Source organism: Calonectris borealis, chromosome 12 (genome assembly GCF_964195595.1).
Source record: "Calonectris borealis chromosome 12, bCalBor7.hap1.2, whole genome shotgun sequence".
Taxonomy (NCBI): domain Eukaryota; kingdom Metazoa; phylum Chordata; class Aves; order Procellariiformes; family Procellariidae; genus Calonectris; species Calonectris borealis.
The window spans coordinates 12133470-12154153 of NC_134323.1; the positions used below are offsets into that span (position 1 = coordinate 12133470).

The 20684-nt window shown below is 37.5% G+C and overlaps 1 protein-coding gene across 1 annotated transcript in view; it reads right to left on the reverse strand.

The window, feature by feature from the left end:
- The window catches only part of PEPD (peptidase D), a 143012-nt gene that overhangs the window by 97268 nt on the left and 25060 nt on the right, over window positions 1–20684 (reverse strand). Inside the window, exons 6-9 of the mRNA XM_075161373.1 lie at window positions 19205–19266; window positions 12318–12362; window positions 5209–5284; window positions 3760–3806 (exon numbers count right to left, since the gene is read on the reverse strand). Coding sequence (XP_075017474.1) covers window positions 3760–3806; window positions 5209–5284; window positions 12318–12362; window positions 19205–19266 — 230 coding nt within the window. The remainder of the gene's footprint in view (window positions 1–3759; window positions 3807–5208; window positions 5285–12317; window positions 12363–19204; window positions 19267–20684) is intronic.

The window sequence follows — 20684 nt, forward strand, 5'->3', positions numbered from 1 at the left end:
TTACACTAGCTAATTGCTCCTTTGTTTTAAAAGAGCCCACTCTACAGGATCAGGATCCAAGTTTTTGGATCCTAGGTACTGGAATCACAGTTATTTGCATGGTAACACTAAGGTGCTTCTGTGTTCAGCAGCTGCAGAGGGTTCAGAGATAGTAAAATAATCTAGGGAGATCTTGGACAAGGGAATGAGCGTTTAGGCCTGGCTTAGTGCTGCTCAGTATCATCAAGGCAATGATGACTACATTACCATTTAATGAATTCAGGACTGTGCACACACTCCTATCACGGGGCCTTCGGTGCTATTAAGAACAGGATGAAAACCCACAAAAACAGGCAATGCATACAATACACGTCCAATACTGTGTATGTAGCAAGTTGCTCTTCTGTTGCTACAGCATACACTTTCATGTCGTTCCCCAATCAAATCAACAATTCCAAGTAGCCGTCCCAATCTTAAAATTGTTCTCTTCAATAAAAAAGGGAACAAATGAGAAAATGCACAGAAGTTTCAAAACTTCATTGGGTAAATACTAAGCAGATGAATAGGCAACACTCTAGAAATTGATAAACACTGAGATAGAGAAGGTATCTCCAGCACTTTAGAGCATCCTGAAACAGATGATTGTAGTACTAATTAGTACTTTCAGAGTGTGTGTATGTATCTATATATATACACAAAATGCTTTTGTTTATATATACATACTTAAAATAGCTGAAATCACAATTTTTTTTCACATACTTCTCGAGCTGAAGAGATTTCTTTTATCATTTTGCTGTATTTTAACAATATATTCACTATAGAGCAGTTTCATAATTAAAAGCCTTTAATTAAAGAAGATTAATTAAACATGAGATAAGCACAAATACTAAACAAACTACTTCAGAGAAAATCCAGAATCTGACCTACCAAAATGACTTTATATGCAATTACACATGCTGTGAATTACTGTTTGTAGATAATTGCCTTGGCTGTCTCTTTTAAGTCAACCAACCACATATTAAAGTTAAATAACATCAAACCAAAGAAAGAAGTCAGGGCTGATTGGACTCGCGGTTAAATGTGTTCATTTTTTATGTATCTCAGCATTAATGCATTACTGGTTCAAAATCATTTACCAGTAGACCTTAATCATAAAGAATACTTGCAGCATATTTCTGAAGCTAGCTTTCAACCCTCAAAATAAAAGATATTATCTAATCTAGAGATGCCTCCATAATTTACCTAATTTCCTTCAAATTACTTCTCAGAGAATAATCCCAATCCTAGAAATATAACTAGCTTTATATATTGTTGACTCTTAGATACATTTCCTAGAGTATTTTAACATGTTCTTGCTATATGATACAGTAGAAGTAAAATGACTCATTTTTTGTACAAAGGCTGCTTAACCGAATGAACAAAGAAAAGGCAACACTTAGGTTGTACATGTAGTAATGGAAAATTTTAATTGCTTTTGAGATCTCTGGCATTATTCTTCCTAGCAGACTGGGTCAGACCAGCTTTGTACCCAAAACCACACATGCTACACTCCACAATGTCAAAGAATGAAGTAAAGCAATATGAAGAGGGGTTTATTGGCCACATTTCAAAAGATATCTATATTCGTTTCAGAAATTCACAATTTCACAGCCATCAGTGGGAACTGCAAATGCACCTGAGGAAGAAGGCCACACAAATCAGAAAGCTTTCACAAAGGGAGTGGAAGCCCTAGAAACATCAGAAAATGAAAAACTCCATTAACTTTTAATTGATGTCTTAAATGCAAGTGTGAATACTTTTGATAAACATATACAGATTAAGAATTTTGGTTCTCTGCACCCTTAGATTTCAAATGTACCAAAGCTGCTGAATGCAAGCTATCTAGCCTGTTGACAAAAAAAAAAAAAAAAAAAAATTAAAAAACTCTACTATTTCAATGAAAATTGTCTGGTTTTGGATGTTACCTATTTCTAGGTCTTTGAAAGTTCCCTTAGGGAACATTAATGGGTTTATCTGCATACAGATTAGAGATTTCCTAGACTGTTTTCTAACTTCATTTATAAACATTTCAACTACACATTTCTTGCCAGAAAGGTGTGGAAATGACAGGTTTACATTTTTAGGACCCTTTTCCCCTAAGCATAAGGGAACAGAAACTGGAGCAGGGATGAATTCCACCAGCAACAGAAACTGAAGTTCTAATTATAGCCTCCAAGGCAGACGCTACAGAGGTAGTCTGCCAAGACCTCTTTCATTAGAGAAATAACCTCAAACTCTTTCAAGAAGTGTAATCTATCAAGACATATGGAAGAACAGAAGGCAATTTTAAATAGGTTTAATAGACAGTTGCCTAATTTATTTATTTTTTTAATTGAAAGACACAAATAATCTTTTCAAAAGGTTGATGTGTATGGAAGAAGCTAGCCAGAGAAGAATGCAAGTCCTGAAGTGAAAATGCAACATACCTCATAGACTTACAGAAGAGCATATATATATGTATTTGCTGCATGACATTTAAACCAAACTGCCAGTATTGTGACATTTAAAAGCACTTGAGAACAAACTCTGCTCTATAGAAATTTTTGATTACCATTGACTTCCAGAGCCAAAATTTCACTATCAGCATGTATAGCACGGGCAGTGAGTAAAATGAACACAAACACAAGGTTCATTAATAAAGTTAATGGGGGAATGTATACAACATTTTTTTTTTCTTTGTTACCTGGTGGTATATGTAACTGCAATTTGAAGCACAGTCACATTATAGGCATGAGCCTATACAATCTGTAGAAATTTAAACTGCTTAAATGTAACATTAGTTTTTCCATATTGCATATGTTCTAAGTGCATTATTTGTTTTTTGAGCTACCTTGAAATCCTAATGACAAATATTGAGGTCACTTTATTTTCCCTTCACTGGGCACCGAATTAGCCTGCTTACTAACGTTTGCAGAATTGCTGTCAAGAAACAACAGTAACTGAGATATGACTGCTATTTTCTATTTCTTCATTATGCAAATACTTTGAAAATTGAAAATACTGTATGCAAGCTAAAAATAAATGGACTTGGTGATCAAAACTCTGCTTTATAAGATAGGCTGCTGATGATCTAATGTAAATATTGATTTAAAAGAGGAGGCAATGTTTTCCTTGTATCTAGACACATCACTACTGTACCAGTTAGGAGCAGCCAATCCTTCCTATACATGCCTGCACAGCATGTTTTCTTCAACGTAAGAGATATATGCTGTACTCTTACTGACTTCTTAACAGCTGTAGTAACATCCATCATATTTGCGAGATGAGCTCCTTGTACAGGCTAAGTACAGGTAATGCTGACTCGTAACTGCAGGCAAAATGTGATTGAACACAGCTTTTTATAAGGTTCTTAAACACTCATACATGCAGTCTTCTAAGCATAACAAGCACAAGGGCAATGTTTATTCATAAACACCATTTTATTGGATGGCTTCAAACAATAATAACAGCTATTTTGTAAAGCTTCTGTAAATTACTAAAACTTCAGGAAGAGAATTATGCTACACTAAACCATCACCAAAAAATAATCAACCATCAAACACATGTTTGAAACTGATGAAGTACCACCTCAAAATAATAAAATAATGCTTACAATGGTCTTCAAACAGCAATGAGTTCTCAGTCACAACTGAATCAATGCTACTGCTTTGTCTCCGCTATTGCTTCTACCCCTACTACACAGAGACTTTCTCCTTTTTATTATTTTATTATTTTATTATTTATTATTGAAAGAACTCTTACCTCTCCATCTCATATTCTTTCATACCTGCTTTTACTGCCTTCATTACCTGTAAGATACATATTAACATGGGACATTCATAGCAGAAGGGAATCTCATATTTATAAATTTATGACTTATGACTGAGTTATCTCCAGAGGAACCTATATTACAAAAATATCATCTGTACTTCATTTAAATTTACATCAGTAGATGCATTTTAAAATTACATTAGAAATCAAACTCATTTTAATCTTTATAAATGCCTGCAGTCTCCAGCAATAAAGCAAGTTTAATTGCCAAACTACTACATCCTAATGAAGTGCAGCTCATCAAAATACCAATGCTTAATTCTGAAAGCTCTGGTGAACTTGGCAGCAAGTCCTTTTACTTTTATGAAACACTAACAAAACAAAACTGGGAACTGGAATATATTACAAAGGGAGATTCTCTTTTATACTTTGCAATCTGAATCAACAGAAAACTACTAGAGTTAACACTGTTTTACAACCCATAAGTCTGTTCTCAGATTTTCTGAGAATGTGCACCAGTTTTATTCCTTTGCCTGTTTCTGTATTACAAAAGTTCTAGGCAGCTGCTCTATGGAAGAAATTCTCTCAGCTGTGATAAGATTGTTCAAAGATGATGAAGGACCAAGAAGAATGAATGCAAATGACTACCCCTAGACTTTGCAATTTTACAATATTCACTTCAAAATATTTTTACACTTCACAGTTCAGAAATCTGAGGAGCAAGAGCAAAGACAATAGCTGAGTCAGTAACCTCATCAGCTACTTTTACCTAAGCTCCGCCTGGTCATCGCTCAGAACTGAAGGCATCTCCACATCACTATACGCAGTACAGGATTGACACCCAAGTTAATTTTGTCATCGATACCAGTAGAGCAATATGACTCCACTGGTACAGTGCTAGGTCCAACCTGACGAGCCTTGCTGAGAGCCTGGACTTGTCTTTGCGACTCTGCTATGTCAACAGAATAGCATCGTGAAGCTCTACACTGGGGGACGTACCCATCTCTGAGGAATCCTTGCACTATCCTCCACTCCTTCAGTTTGTAAGGATCTGGAGAGAGTAACTTGCTAGTTAAACCCTTCAGAGCTGCACACGCTGACATGGACCAGAAGAATAATCTTCTTGATCTCTTCTTTCTCCATCACTATAAAGGTATTTGTGCATACAGGACAGATAGATTGCAAGCAGGTCACCTTCCGCTGAGGCTCCAGCTCTTATCCAAAACCACACTTGATTTCTCACACATCACAAATGCACCGGTGAGTTCAAGGACAATGCAAGGTATATTACTGGGCTGTAATAGGAGGGATATTACCCTCTTATTTCTATCCAGCCTTTCCATTATTTTATTACTAAGCAATTCAGGGTTGCTGGGAACATTTTCTGAGTACCACTGCTACACTAACAGCAAAAATTATTAACAGTAAAGGATCCATTACCTCTTTATGAGCTTCACTGGAGATTTTATTGGTGTAGCGCAGAACTTCCAACTCCATGTCTGTCTTAATCACACGACTTAAAGAAAAGTAGAACAGGTATCAGGTTAGGTTGCAACTTCACAGCTTAAGAATAAGAAATAAAAAAACCTGAAAATAATATGCATCAGCTATGGTAAAATTACATCAAGTACACCTCAAGAGAGAAGAACTATTACAGTATTCATGACAGCAAAGTTTTTTTGGCATTGATTCACCATTAGCAAAACAATCTTTCAAAGGGAAGTCATAAGCATTTCAAACATCAGCCTGCATTATTTTAATACTAATAAACAAGTGGTCCAATCAACATTTTTTCAATGCATTCTACAATACTTCAGGAACAAAAGCAATGTACTTCTGCATTTGTCATGGCTCAAACACTACTTCAAATGGAACATTTCTACAAGCACGCTTGATTTACTTTTTAAACACAATTTGAAACTAGTTTACATAATGAAATTCCCAGAGCTCCAGAGTTTCTATTCAGCACAATCTCAACTCCCACCTATTTGCAATACCTCAACAGGCAGGGGGGAGGGGAGTGTGAAGAAATGCTATTTCTGTTTGGTATTAAAAAACCCAAAACATGAAATTCAGAAACCACAGCAGCAGTAATCACAGTTACAATGTCCATTCTCTTTTACATGCGTCTGGAGGAAAAAAAAAACAAACCAAACTCCCCCAAAACCCCATCCTGTTCTTTATGCCTTAAGAGATACTGAATTTGTGTCTTTTTATGAGCCTTGATACTCTGTTCTGAACTCATCTCAAAAATTTGTCATTAAACTCTTATCTACTTACGCTGCTTTCTACCATGTATTTCAAATAAAAGCAGCTATTTAGTGTGACATGAACAGGGAAGCAGAGATAGTTCCATACCTTCTATTAAAAATCACCTACTCTTTCCACTGCTACACATACTGATTTCCTAGTATTTCTCATGCCCATCTCAAAGGCAGCCCTGAAGTACATACTTACTGTTTACAAAGAATCAAACTACATCTATCGAATTGCATGAAAATATTTAAATTGTATTTTCCACTCCACTCCAGAGCTTGCAGCAGTTACAAAGTACCATAACTGTTATATTTTGAAACTGCCACCAAGACACCCCTTTTTTATTTTAACATGCTCCTACTCACACTGCTATAGAAAACTATTTACTGTATTTCTGCTCCTGTAGTCTGTTTTAATGAGTCCAGAAACAGGTTTCTCAGCCATCAGTGCCTCTGATGTGCGATAAGAGCATTTCCCACAGACAGCGATTGCATCGCTATGCGGCACAGCCACTCCCCTTGAAACACAACTTTTCTTGCAAGAGTAAAGGTACCTCTTTGTAAAAATTGTAAAAATGCTGATATCAGTCAAAATGCTCTTACAAACAGGAACACAGTAGAGAGGAATGGATTGACATTCTTAGTCAATCGGAATATGACACAAAATAATCATTAGGCACAATGAAAATGAGAAGTACAAGGCTTTAAAATGCACACTGAGGTGAAAAAATTACACTGGGATGGTATAATCTGCTCACCACGCGTGAGGAAGCAAACTTCTGCTTCTGCCTTTCAGCCAAGACATAAAGAATAGTAGCTCAAATATATTCATGTTAGAATGAGGTAGCAAAGGCTTATAGATTTTTTTTTTTAATCCTGTTCTTCAGAAGACTGCATGGGCTAGCAGGATAATTTAATACTTGTGTGATATGCCTTTATATTACTTTCAATATACAGTACATATCTCTGATCTGCAAGTGCCTGAAAAATAGGTTGTTTCACAATTCAGTTGTCTAATCTCTTTATTGGGATCTGCTAGTAATACAAGTTAGTAGCTGCTCAACGGCAAGTGCAAACAGTATTAGAACCTATTTTACTTGACTGGGTCATAAGGCTTCAGGGTCAAGGTATTTATTTTAGATCATAACTTCTCAGGTATCTTTTTGCATATACAAATTCATGCTCAGCCTCAGACAGACTTTTTATGCAATGCATCACACCTTCACTTACACAAGGTCAAGCACTGAAACATTTCACAGAAAATGTTTAGTCATTCTGAGACCAACAAAAACCACTATCCAACCGTTAGTAGGGAAGAGAGGGAGGATGTACAATTCTGCAGGGAACACGATCAACTTCATCCTCCACTAGATATCGAAAAGCAAAAGTCACTGGGCTCCTATGCTGTCTGCACTGGTACTGTTGATGGAGTTCCCACCAGCAAATTTGGGTAGCGGATGTGCGTATACTTCACTTCTCACTGTTCTGATGGCATAAAAAGCAACACCCTCCCAAGCCAGGTTTAAAGCACTGCTAGTCAAGCACTGCGGTTCATGTTGCAGGGCAATCTTGCGGGTGATGAGGGGACCAGAGTTCTCATGTTTCCCCCCCACTTCCACGATAAGGTTAGGAAGAAAGTCCCACCTTTGCTCACGAATGTGAACTTCAACATTCTCTTAAAAACTGCTCTTGGACCAGTTACACACTCTGCATACATTCATTAGTATTTTAATGGAAACAAATAATTTCCAGGCTCCAGCTAATGCAATTGCAAAGACGTACAGATTCAGCATGTAATGCAGTTGTCAGATGAACAGGCAAGCCACTCAATGCAATCAAGTTAAAATAGAAGCACAAGTCTCCTACCGTCAGGATTGACCTATAACTTTTAACTTTTTTTTTTTTTTCATTTTACCAGTGCAAAACCAGTTCTTCTTCCTCACTCTCCTCTTTTACATATACTTTGTGCTTTTATTTGCACTTGTCATATGAGCAGGTGGTCTTTTCATGCAACAGAACAGAGAAGCTTTAATACAAACAAGTATCATTTCAGTCCTGAAATTAATTTTGGGCATTTTAAGTGGCCGGATACCAAATTTCATGCACAACTTATTTTCCATTAATCAAGTGGTCAAGATCACACAGAATTCCAGACAATTATGAGGCTGAAACTTGCATAACTCAACTACATTTTCCTAAACCAGTGCTTTCCTCAAAGATAAACAAATGTTTGCTTCTCTATGTGCATTCACCACTCCTGATCATGCTGCCAGAAGTGTTTGTTCTCAGTTATCAGCTCAGTGTTTATCAGCTGTCTTGTTTTGTTGTTTTTAGTGCATGCATGCAACCTTAATGGCTGCGTTCTGTGACATGCATGGAAAACATCTGGTTATGTCCACTCCTCCTTGTCCTTCTGGGAACATTACGTTTACAGACCACCTAGTAAGCATAGATGCTGCCCATGTAGACAGACTCCGCAGTCCTGCCTTGTCTTCACCCTTCTTCACCTCTGCTGCTACCTTCCACATTTTATAGAAATTCCTCTACCATAGTTGATGTATTTATGCTTTTCTGCAAGCTTTTGCATAAAAACTTGCTAACTGAATTAGCATCAAAGCCAGTAAACACAGTAATGCATGTATGCAAAGGAGAAGAATTACAGTACAATTCTGAATGAGTTGCATGAACACCAAACACGGGAGTTCATCTTGAAACAGTTCAAAAAGATGTTAAGAGGTTTACAACATAAATTAAAAAACCTCTGAAAACACAAAAAGCATATGCCCAGCTTTAAGACACTAACATACAGATCACTTTCCCCAAAGAAACAATTACAGCTTTCCGTCAAAGTAATGCAAAACACAGAATATATGAAATCTTCCACACATAAATATCAAATCACATGTTCATTGAGGTTACAGGAAAATACAGTATATACAGGCACAAAACGAGCCGAACATTGCTAAATGTTTATTTTCTAGCACCACCACGATTATGGTAGACAGATATTGATATACTAAAATAACAAAAGGCCATTTTGCTAAGTGCTAGTGTAGAAAAATTTGCTACTGATTACTAGGGACATAATTTGGACAAGTTTGGAGTTTGTCTTCTGTTAGATGATATTTTCTTTTCAAAACAGTGAAATCAATTCTTAGTATGTACACTCAGTATCAAATTTGAAATGAGAAAACTTAAAATGAAACTTAAAATGAAAGTATTTAAATGTGTTTGAAAACACATTCAATCAATTTAAAAAAAAAAAAAAAAAACAAGAAAAAAGTGAAAACACCCATCTGCAAACTGCTGAAATCCAGTCTAAGGTCAAATTCTTTTATGTTTTATCCTTAAGTTTCATAGCAAGTCAGAAAATCTTGAGATCTTGAAAAAGGATGAGTAAGCAAGGGAGGCAACAGATCCTTAATCACAAACGCTTTGCTCCTTGTCAGTATTGAACCATTTTCTCTGCATTTTATTAGAAGACTCTGTGTGCCTTTTGTATCTCACAGTTCTCCCCGGCTGGTTCAGAAAGCTCAGCCATTTCACCTCTTGCTGGCAGTTTTGACAGCATGGTATATATCGGAGTTTTTCTGACAAGTATCATGTGAAACAATAGTTCAGAGCCTGCTGAATTTGAAATTGTATGCATCCATGCAAGCATACGATTCGAATTAAGCAATTTCCTATGCTAGAATATATCCCCCAAAAAATTCTTCTTCCTAAAAGAAAAATATTAATTATTCTTAATTCTAAAAATGTTACTGCTTTCCAAAGAAAGTTTCTTGGGCAATAACTTGACACTCCAAGGAAATTTCTACTTTAGGAAGTTTTAATACACATAGCGTCATTCATGTATTGATTTCACCAGACACTTAAATCCTAACAACAGTCTTTAACATACTTCTGACTTAAAATGAAAGCCACCAAACTCGATAAAACCTTTTAAAACACTTTTGAATGCAAATCTGAACTTCGGCTTCACTTAGAATTCCCTTTCCTTGAAAGCCAAGTGGAGGGAAGGTGCATACTCATCTCTCCCCCACCAGATCGAAGGGAGACAAAATCAGAATTCTGGGCTGGCACTCACAATTCACAGAAGAGATTCTCTCTACACCAAAATGAACAGCTCCAAGTGCTGCCTTTCTACTGCCTCAATGCTCAACCTTTCTCAGTACAACCTCAGGGCACAGACCTCCTATTTGTCCATCCCTGAGCTTCCTGAAGAAGATTTAACCCCCCATTAACCCAAACCACCATCAGGTGACACCTTGGTAAGGTGGATGGAACCAGAATGAAAGCTAACTTGGGGACAAGCTGGTAGCCCTAATCCAAAGCCTTCTGCAACTGAAATTGTCATCTCTCTCCCTGTAGTGCTGCTGTATCTACAGATCAAAGCTTGGAAGTTAGACCAGGCCCCTCTTCAGGTCCCCTTTCTTGCCCCTTGTCTTTCTCTGCCAACAAGAGTACAAAAAGGCAGGCAAGCAAAAGGAGCACAAAAATGGCACTGTCAGGTTAAAGATGTAGCTCCCTCCTCCGCTCTTTAAACGGTTTGTCAGGTCACTTAGAGAATCCTCCTCTGGCTGCTGGGCACATGATAATGAAGTGTCAGAAAGTTCTCAATGTCTTAAACAACAAAAAAAACCCACGCCCAATACCAAACCAACCAACTAGAACCCAGCAGCAGCCAACTCTGCAGGAAAGTAACACTTTATGAAGAACTTCTAACTTGATTTACCCTTTCTATTATTTTTGTAAGCAATGTAACACGGCATCAGAGGTCTCAGAGCATGTGTGAACATTTCTAGATCTTCCCTATCAATATCTGTAACGACAGGAGCTTGACTAATTAAACATTAATATTTCTAGAAGAAAACAGGTTTTGCTAAGCTCCTTCTTTACCAAGTTTTCCTAATTGTGTTTAATTTGTACATCCCTACACATTAATTTCTGAACTCGTGTTCTGTCTACATTAGACAGGACTCTGCATCTCAAAGGCTGACCAACTCTTAAATTCAGAAATCAATTCTATAAGATAACTTCTTTGATTTGGAAAAGGAAGGGTCCAAATTGTAGAAAGACAGAATAGGCAAGATTTAAAAATTGGTACCCTGAGCAATTTTCTGTGTTACAAAGCACTCACATTCCCCTTTGCACTCATCAGCAGGATTTGCAAGCCATGAGTCCACTACTATACATCTCCAGGTCCACCCGTGACTCAGTGATGCAAAAATATCTAAGCAAAGTTTTCCTGCTTCCCACTTTCCTTTTACAACTTTTTTTTATGTCATGCCAAGCAACAAAAAATGGTTGTAACAACAGAAATGTGACCTATGTTCTGAAATCGCACTGATGTTCAAAAAACATGTCCCCAGCTTCCAAGCTGGCAAGTAGACGTAAATGAAGACAGCAAAAGATTGTTCTCAGCGTATGTGCTAATAATAAACATTAAAAAGAATAATATGTAGTAGTATACAATACAATCAGCTACATCAGTGGTAGTCAGAGTGTACACTTTCCTGTTTGTATTTTAAGATTCTGAGCTTATCTGTCTTAACTAAGGATTTGCTTCCTCATTTCTAGATTAATATACTCAAAAAGCTCAGATAAAAACCTAATTCATTAACAAAAATCCACTATGTTATTTCTTCAGTTAATTTCCTAAATGGAAAACTAGAAAGCCCTAGTTATGGAGCAATCCTGAGGACAAAGTCAGCAATGCTGACCAAAAGAGGAAAACTGGTAAAATGCAGTAGCTTTGCAAGCTGCTAATACACTTAGTCACACTCTCTAATTTTGTGTATTCTAGATAGGCTACAGCAGAATTCCTCTAGAATTACAAAGTATAGTTACATGAATAATAATTCAACAAAATTAATGCTGTTAAAATAAATCCTAGAGAAGTAATAAAACCTTATTAAATACTACCTGTTCAGACACAGTTTTTATCTACCTTTGAGTTTCGTTGTTAGAATATGAATTATCCTCAGTTCTTTCCCCATTCATACAAATTCACATTTACACAAATGTGACTTAACTCCAAATACATTCTATAAAAATGTATATCCAGACACAAGGCTCAAGAAATGTTACATAAATTCTTGACTTTTCGATGCTGTTATCTAGCCCTGTTTTTACTTTTGTATATTATTTCCACCCCACAATGTGAAATCAGCTTAAAATTAAAACTCATATAGTAAACCAGGAGGCTTCTGCTGAGGGCATCTCTCTGAAGCAATGGTACAGAATATACGCACGTTCAACAGTACTCGAAGAGAAAGATTTTGTGCTACTTACCATTCTGCAATTTCAGGATGAAGAATTTTGTTGTTCACATTAAATCTAAAAAAAAAAAAAAAAAACAAACAACAAAACCCCAAATGTTAAAAAACGGCCAAACACACAACAGCAGAGACTGCATATTTACTTTTTTTTTTTTTTTAATGTGTCTTCTCTGAGGATGTGAAAACCTGCAAAGGCAAATATTCTATTGGAATTCAGTACAGATCAGTATAGATCGCAGTGAGGAGAATGCACACAGTCATCTTCACTGTGCAGGTATTTCATTTTGAAATACATGAGACTAAATCAGATACGTAATTTTAAGAATGTGCAGAAACCAGAGTAACAGTGTGTTCAAGACATCTTTAAAAAACTACTTTGGACAAAGATAAAATGTTATCAATTCATTGCTATGAGTGTGGGTTGGACCAGATCGACCTCCAGAGGTTCCTTCCAACCAAAATTGTTCTGTGATTTTAACTTTGCTCCTCAAATACCCTGCAACGAAATTAAACACTGTGAATTGCTAATTTCATCCTTTGTTTTACACCTTCCGATTTTTGTGTGCACAGGATGTGGCACGTGATAAACAAGCTTGCCCAGAGGACTGTGAAAAGGAAAACAACCTCTCCTTTCTTTTCGAATCTAGAGAAGAGACAAAGCAAAAGCTTCGATCTCACCTTGGCCTCAAACACTTAACTATTTTTCTGTTTATTTTCTACATTAGCAATTCATGTATTCTTGGAACTATTTTGAGGTTCTCTAAACAATAACATTACAGTGGCCAATAGAGTAAGAAGCTGAGTAATTAAGTGGAACATAAATGGATTTTCAAGCATTGCTCAAGGGGTTTTTTGCTTACAATTTAAATGCCTAAGGAGTGTTCTGCAGCAAAGATATTTTTGTCTGACTCAGGACTGTTGGCTCTTCAGTTAGGGCATTTAAGAGAATTAAAATATTCCAAGGCTCCCAGCAGAATTCAGAAGAATGTTGTAAGGCAACAATTCATTTTCCCACATTTTTGAAGGAAAAATTAAATCTATTCCAGGTTATTAACCATTCTTTATACCTCAGAAGGGATGAACTAAAGCACAAATCCAATTAAAAAAATTATTTGGAAGTCACTTCTGATTGTACCAGGGTCTTCCTGCATCCTCAGATAGCAGAAAAAAGCCCTACGCTTCTCTTTTTTAAGAACATATGCTCATAAACTTACAAAATCCTAACAAGGTGAAGGTTAATAGCTTTGTGTTCCTACTCCAAGATAGAAAACAACAACTTACCACAACATTCAACAAGGACAAGCTGCATGGTATTCAGTATTATGGGTATTAATTAGAAATCACTGGAAAAGCAACAATACAAAAAGCCACAAGTCACAGAATACTGCATCATAATAGAATAACATTGATACTTGGAAACAAGAAAGTCTTGTAAAACCAAAGAAAAAGGGCACTTTTTCAATTTAATCCTCACTATCCCAACAACTATTACCTATGTAGGCCAATGCAGACATAATTCTGGAATGGAAGAGCCAGTTAACCACAAATTTATACAGAAGAAAATATACGAATGATATAGTAAAATCAATCTATACAAATTCTAAAAAAACAAAAACCTGAGCTCCCTATTTGGCTGGAAAGCACACCAACTGACACCACCACAGAAAACCAAGACACAGAAAAATTAAGCTGCAGATGTAGCAACAGATACGAGGACTTTCAATAATTGTCATCAGTATGTCAGACAGAAAACAGATCAATGAAGGCAAGCGTAAGGAGACAGCACTGCAGAGAGCTCCAACACCAGCTCTATGCAAATAGGACAAGTATAAACTATGGTTATCATGAAGTAACAAAAGAAAATAAAGGGCAAGGAAGGGCAGATACAGAAGACAGCTGACTTAAGACTCTGAAAATTCACATCTCTTCTGTCAAGAACCTGACATGCGCACTTTAACCACAAGCACAAATGGATGAAACCAAAAGCAAATCAAACGAGCCAAATAATAAAACTATAAACCTCACAACAGGAGACTGTATCTCAGCTAAGCATCTCTCTATTAAAAAAAAGGGGCGGGGGGGCAGAAATTGTACACTGGCATAGGCTTATAATAGTTCAAATAAGCTCTTTTAGGAAAGAAATTTCATCTGAGAGATGTACTGTCTCTGTTGCAGTCCCTGGTTTTTACCTATCCCAGCCCAAAAGGCTCTGCTTGAACTGTCTTTGTGCTGCCAGAAATGCAAGTTTTACTTACTGGCTGGGACCACCTACTATGTGGCAGCTCCTTAAAATTCTAGTTGCTGTCAATTGAGGAAGCTAATTAAACACACAGAAAGGCAGGAGGATTAAAACAAGGGGGTGCTGGGGGGGTGGAGAAGAGGCAAGAGGTCATTAGCAGAACGACAATTGTATCTCTCACCTGAAAGACAGACTTTCTGATATAATGTCAAGTATAAAACAAGATCTTAGACCTCCAGGACACAGCATCAATTCAGATTCGGAAGAAAATCTGGTTTATTGTACGCACCTTTTTCAAGGAAGCCAATGATTAAGGATTGAACTGTCTCAACTCCCCTTAGCTCATGACAGCTGTGGGTCCTGTGTGAGTGGCCGTAAGGCTGCCTGTTTACGATTGCTAGACTTCTAAATCTAATGACTCAAATTATGCTTCACTTTTGTTACCAACAAGGCAGCTAAACAAACCACATCCTAGAAGTTAATGGTTAAATAACAAGCTCAAGGGGAAGAGCTTGTCACCACTAACAGGGGAACATAAATAGCGTTCAAAACAAATAATTTGCATAATTTATGCACAAAGTCCTACATAAAATAACCCTACCTAGTTCATCCAGCAAAGTTTTTATCCTGCTAGACAATAAACAACTTACTTTTAAAAACCGTGTACTGTCCTAACGTTAAGAGGATCATGCAGAGCAATCCAATTCTACATTTTCCTGCAATTTGCAAATTGACAATACTTAGATGATGAGATATGTGGTCTTGAGGAAGAAAACAAATTGACATTTTGCTACAGTTGCTATCTGTAACATGTTAATGCTCCCATTTAATCAACACAGAACTAAGAAATACTAGACTGTAAGGTATGTCCAAATTGATTTCATACTCAGTTGTCCTTTAACATGCAAGACAATTTCATTAGTTTAAAAAAAAAGCTAGAAATCTATACCTCCTATATAATAGCACCGTATAATAAGACCCTTTTTGTCAGTTTAACGAATACACTTTGTGTGTATATGGTGATAGAAATCTAAAATATATTCACACACAATGTTACAATTTTCTATTCTTCTTCAACACAGAGAGTCTTTCCTCTAATGATTGACTTCGCTATGCAATAGGGAAGAGGCCATTTAGATGGTCTTCACTGTCATACCCAACAAGTGCAGTTCTGAGGCAAAGGAATTCACTGAAAAACTTAAAACATTAGGTACAATTGCTTAAACTGACTATCGTTTACATCAATGAATTCTGAGGATGAAAGAAAGCCCCCAACACACCCAGCAAAGATTTATTCAACAGTGTTTTAAAGTATGTGGCACATTACTGTTTATCCATACAGGTTAAAAATCCATTTTCTGTATGGTGAATCACATCATCTCAAAGCATTTTTACAAGCGCTACATAACCGCTACACGACTAGATTTTAAAAATTCCTGCACATTTTCCAGTCTGAAAAATGGGTCCATGAATCAGAAAAAAAAAAAATGGAACTAGCCTTTATTAGCAAACAGAAATATATATTTCGAGAAAACAGTGCACTAGAACTACTTTAGAAATCTGCCTTCTACACTTAAGCCATCTGAAGCAAGTGAGAGCAAGTAATTTCTGTAGGATTCATAAGAGCTGCAAACAAAGCTGACTTGAGGGGAGTTACCAGGAACAACATTAGTAAATGGTCCAGGTCTCCTAAGTCCCTGTCCCAGACTGCTCCCTTCACTGCACCATGGTACTACCCAACGCTGAGCAGGGAGACTTCCCAAGTACAGGCATTCTCCATTTTTACAGATTGCAGCAATATACAAGCTTTTTTTAGTACAAGGTACTTTGCTATATGAGAGACCTATATGTAAACTAATGGAAACTATGATATGATTCACTATTATGGGCTCTATTATCAGCATAAAATCAAGTTTGATCATTGCTAGCAGGACAAAAATAACTTAGGGGTGATCTTCAGGGTGAGCATAGAAATAACCCATGAACACAGCAGTCATTTTGTCTCAAATGACTATCTATTACAGTGGAAAAAATTAATCAAATAGTTTAGGTAATTACATTCCAGAAGAAGTTCAAAAGGTTCAAAAAGTCGCGGAAGCAACATCATTAGGGCAAGAAAAAGGCAGCTTCTGACAGCAGCAGACGAACAGTCTGCAAAGAGAGCAAGATTCAGCTTTTTCAGGAAATGATACATTATTTCTATTATTATCCAGCCAAAAAAAAAAACAACCAACCCACACCGAGGCACAGTCAGTCTAGGAGAAAAAAAGACAAATGGGAGCAGGAGGAACACAAAAGGGCCCTAGCAAGCAAATACATCTTGGCCAGGTAGCCAGAAAATGGAAACAAACAAGAACCCAGGAATGAAATAGAGCATCATGGCTAGGGCAGTGCCCAGCCGAGCGGAGGACAGAGGAGACAGCCGACAAGGCGCAGCCACGGGCAGACAGAAGGGAGGGTGGTTTGAAGGAACATATTGCTTGGTACAAACTCCATGGTTTTAGTCCTCTCGGAAGAAATCAATACATCTGAAATATATGTGTTTCTATAAAGGAAACATTTGATACAGGGGAGGTGGAGAAGCAGGAAAGCAGGAATACTGAAATTGGTTTGGGTCTGTGTCAAAAATAAATTTAAAATGGGCTGATTTATACGCAGTTACAAAAATCTCAGGAGAGCAGAGTTTAAAGGAAAGCTCCCCCCCTCCTCCACACCCTCAATTAGCAGCGTTCACTCTCTGCATGCCTACCACCAGCACGCAGACCAAGGATGCTCTCGCGACAGATGTGACAGCCCTGGAGAAGACAGAAGCAGGAGTTCGGGAGATCAAGGGAAGGCTGGAGTGACAAGTGGTTTGAGGGCATGGTATCTGTCAGAAGAGGGGAGTGGATGTTCAGCACATTCAACAACAAAATCAATGCGTGCTCTTCCATACCGCGAGCACGGGAGGGGAAGACGCCAACCAGATCTGTCAAAGGCAGCAAAATGAACAACTTGGTGCCTAGGGGTAGACAGGGATGAGCATATCCTGGGTGTCAAAAGAGAAGTATCTGCTAAACAGCTGGAAATCGCCCCTAAAGAATAGAGAAGCACTCCTCTCGGAGCACACCGATAGCATTGTTTACTGCAAACCGGGAAGCCAGCAATAAAATATCATTAATCCCTTTAAGTGTTGCAGGAGACATGCTATTAAAATCTCAAATCAAGTGCTAAATGGAGTGGCTTCCTATCTTAATGTTGACTAGTAATTGAATGCATTACTAATTAAGCTCTAGTGTGTAGTGAAATTCAGGGAGAAAAAAAGGGCTTTTTGGTACTTCAAACAGACCTTTGTTCATCATTCCCATTACGAATTACTGCTGGAGTTAATAACTGTTTATATTTCCTGTGGAGGTGTCTCAGATAAAACTCAAGGTAATGCTCCACACAGATTTTGGAGTCTACCTACACCTGGAGAGCGTAAGATAACTGAGTATCTACTTGGTCAAAGCAACGGAACACCACACTGCTGTAACTGCAGAGAAGACACCAAATATTCATTAAAACCAGCTTGCTTATATTCAGGAATAGTTTATATTTAACTCACTGGGCAGCAAAAGATGTTTAAATGTCTGCCACCTTGGTCCCCAATATCCCTGACAGAATCATTAAGTTTCCATTTAGGTTGTAGAGGGGAGAACAAAGTAATTATGGAACCAGATTCCAGATTTCAGTTCACATGACACAGAGAAAAGATGATCCCAGCAAAAAGCATGCTCTTGGACTACACAAATGAGTGCCCAGACCTGCAGCAAATTCTGTGCACTATGATCATCACTGCATACTTAATACACTGTCAACAGAGGTGGATGGAGAAAAATACAGTGGGGTGACTGGGAGTCAAGGATCATAAAAAAAGGCCATCTACTCAACACCTCAGTATGAGTGTTTATTTTAACAGACTTTTTAATCGGAGGCTTTGTTTCTTTTTTGCCATACACTCAAGCTAAAATGGAAAATGATCTCATTTTAGGATATCATAACAGAATAGACAAGTTGTATTTCATTCAAAATTGAGGCCATCATCCTCACATCCCAAAGCAGGCTGTGATGTATTTTTATTTACTGCTTCTTCAAAATACTGCATGCAGAAGGACATTTTCAGCCCCCGGTTGCCAAATTTCATAAAAAGACAACATCAAGGGACACTAAAAGATCGCATCTAGGCAGAAAGGTGATCTTTTATTTTCCACCTGTAATGTGACATCTTCTCAGAAGATTGTGCATACCAGAATCCCTAATATCTACCTTAATACTGTACAAGGAAGTCACTAAAACAAAGAAGCTACGCTTAAAGATTCATTTTTCTGAAATCTGAAAACCAAGTATTCCAATCCCAAAAGTGGAAATGAAGGTAAGGGGATAGGTCTGTCTGGTTTTAGATACAGAGAAGGAGAAACGTTGGATGACCTTAGATGCAAAAGAGATTTCCAAAAACAATCACCATTGTATTTCAAGTCATTAGAAACATGTAAAACATTTTATTTCCAAAGAAATACCAATATATTTCATCTGCCATTCAACATCCTGTCATTAGGAAAAAACATCACTTAATGTGAAATATAAAATGAATTCAACATAGCCATGCAATAATTAATGCGTAAAAAAGCCTTGTCACTTACTGGCTGATTCCTTCAAACGAAGCTTCTTTGGAGACATTTCCGCTATCAGTATTAACACCGCGCTGGGAGGGAAAAAATTAAAAGGACCATGATTCTGAGCCAAACACAAATGCTTAAAATTTAAATCACGGGGAGAACCTGACCGCAGTAAGTCTTTAGGAAAACTTATACATAAGTTTACTTGAATCACTATAAATAAAAAAAATCAGACTGTTTTTTCAAATGAAGACCAATATTAGAAATTATTTGTTTCGTAAGAGACCAGCGTAGAACTCAGGTTAGGAAAATGCTGCTTAGGAAAATGGCAAGCTTTGATTTCTAATTCCCTTGTGTCTTGAGAGGGAGTTAGGAGACCTATATAATAATAAAGGGCAAGGGAATAACAAACGGGCAAGGCTTCTTCTAAATTAATTTCATTTAAAAATAAATTATTACGCACTGCCTTGGCAATGTTTACTATTTAAATTTGCATGCTGCTCCCCTACAGCCTTCCGTTCAAGCAAGTAGTATAAGCAAGAGTATTTTGGCTGCTACACAGCAGATGAACACTTCTGATATGCCTGGGAAACCCTGTGAAGCAGCGTTACAGTTCTGTATCTGGAATGAGACCACAGGAGGAGAGGACCAAGCTTGCATTCAGCCAGCAGAAAGAGAAGTGCTCTTCCCTTCTCTGTATACTTCTTCATGGCAGTGGGACGAATGTGAAAGTATCACAGCTCCATCCTCCCAGCCAGGAATTAGGTGAAAATTCCAGTTACAACAGGATGCTCACAGAGTGACAACTAATCAACAACTTGATGTACAGAAATGAACAGTAAGAAGCACAAGATGGTCAAATATACCCTTTCCCACTCACTTCTCTTAAAAAACATGAAAAAAGCTATAGGGTCATCTTTTATATGTGTATGTGTATACAAATACAAGTGGAAGAAAGACTGAAAACTATTTAGGGCCTCTGTAATTAATGGATAAAGAAATCAGATCTCATGCTATGTTACTGCTTAAGGAGGGATTTTTTGTAAGACTTCTGTCTGGTCACTATCATGGGAAAAAAAGAAATCCAGGAGCTGCCACTGCATTTGCTGTAAGCGAAAGCTCAGAGTCAGCAAATCATTTCTTATATAGATTGGAGACAAGAAATCAGATACTCTTAATAGTGAGAGGTTTACAAAACATCTGTCAAGGAAAGAAGCTGGGGGAGAGGTGATGGGGAAGAAGAAACTTGCAGGCTTTACATCCATTCATTCATCCTTCTTCCAGAGAAATAAGCAAGCACCATACAAAATACTTGGCAGGCGTGTGATATCACTCCCTCCTTCCAGAAGTTGTTCTTACCAACCCACTCAATGCAGAAAAAGTATTCCCTGAATCCTTGTGGGATTCCCATAGAAAGGCCCAAACATGCTCATGACATGACCAGAGCAGAAGAAGAGAAAAATGGAGTTTGGAGTCATTGTACATAGGCTGGAGGATAGCATGG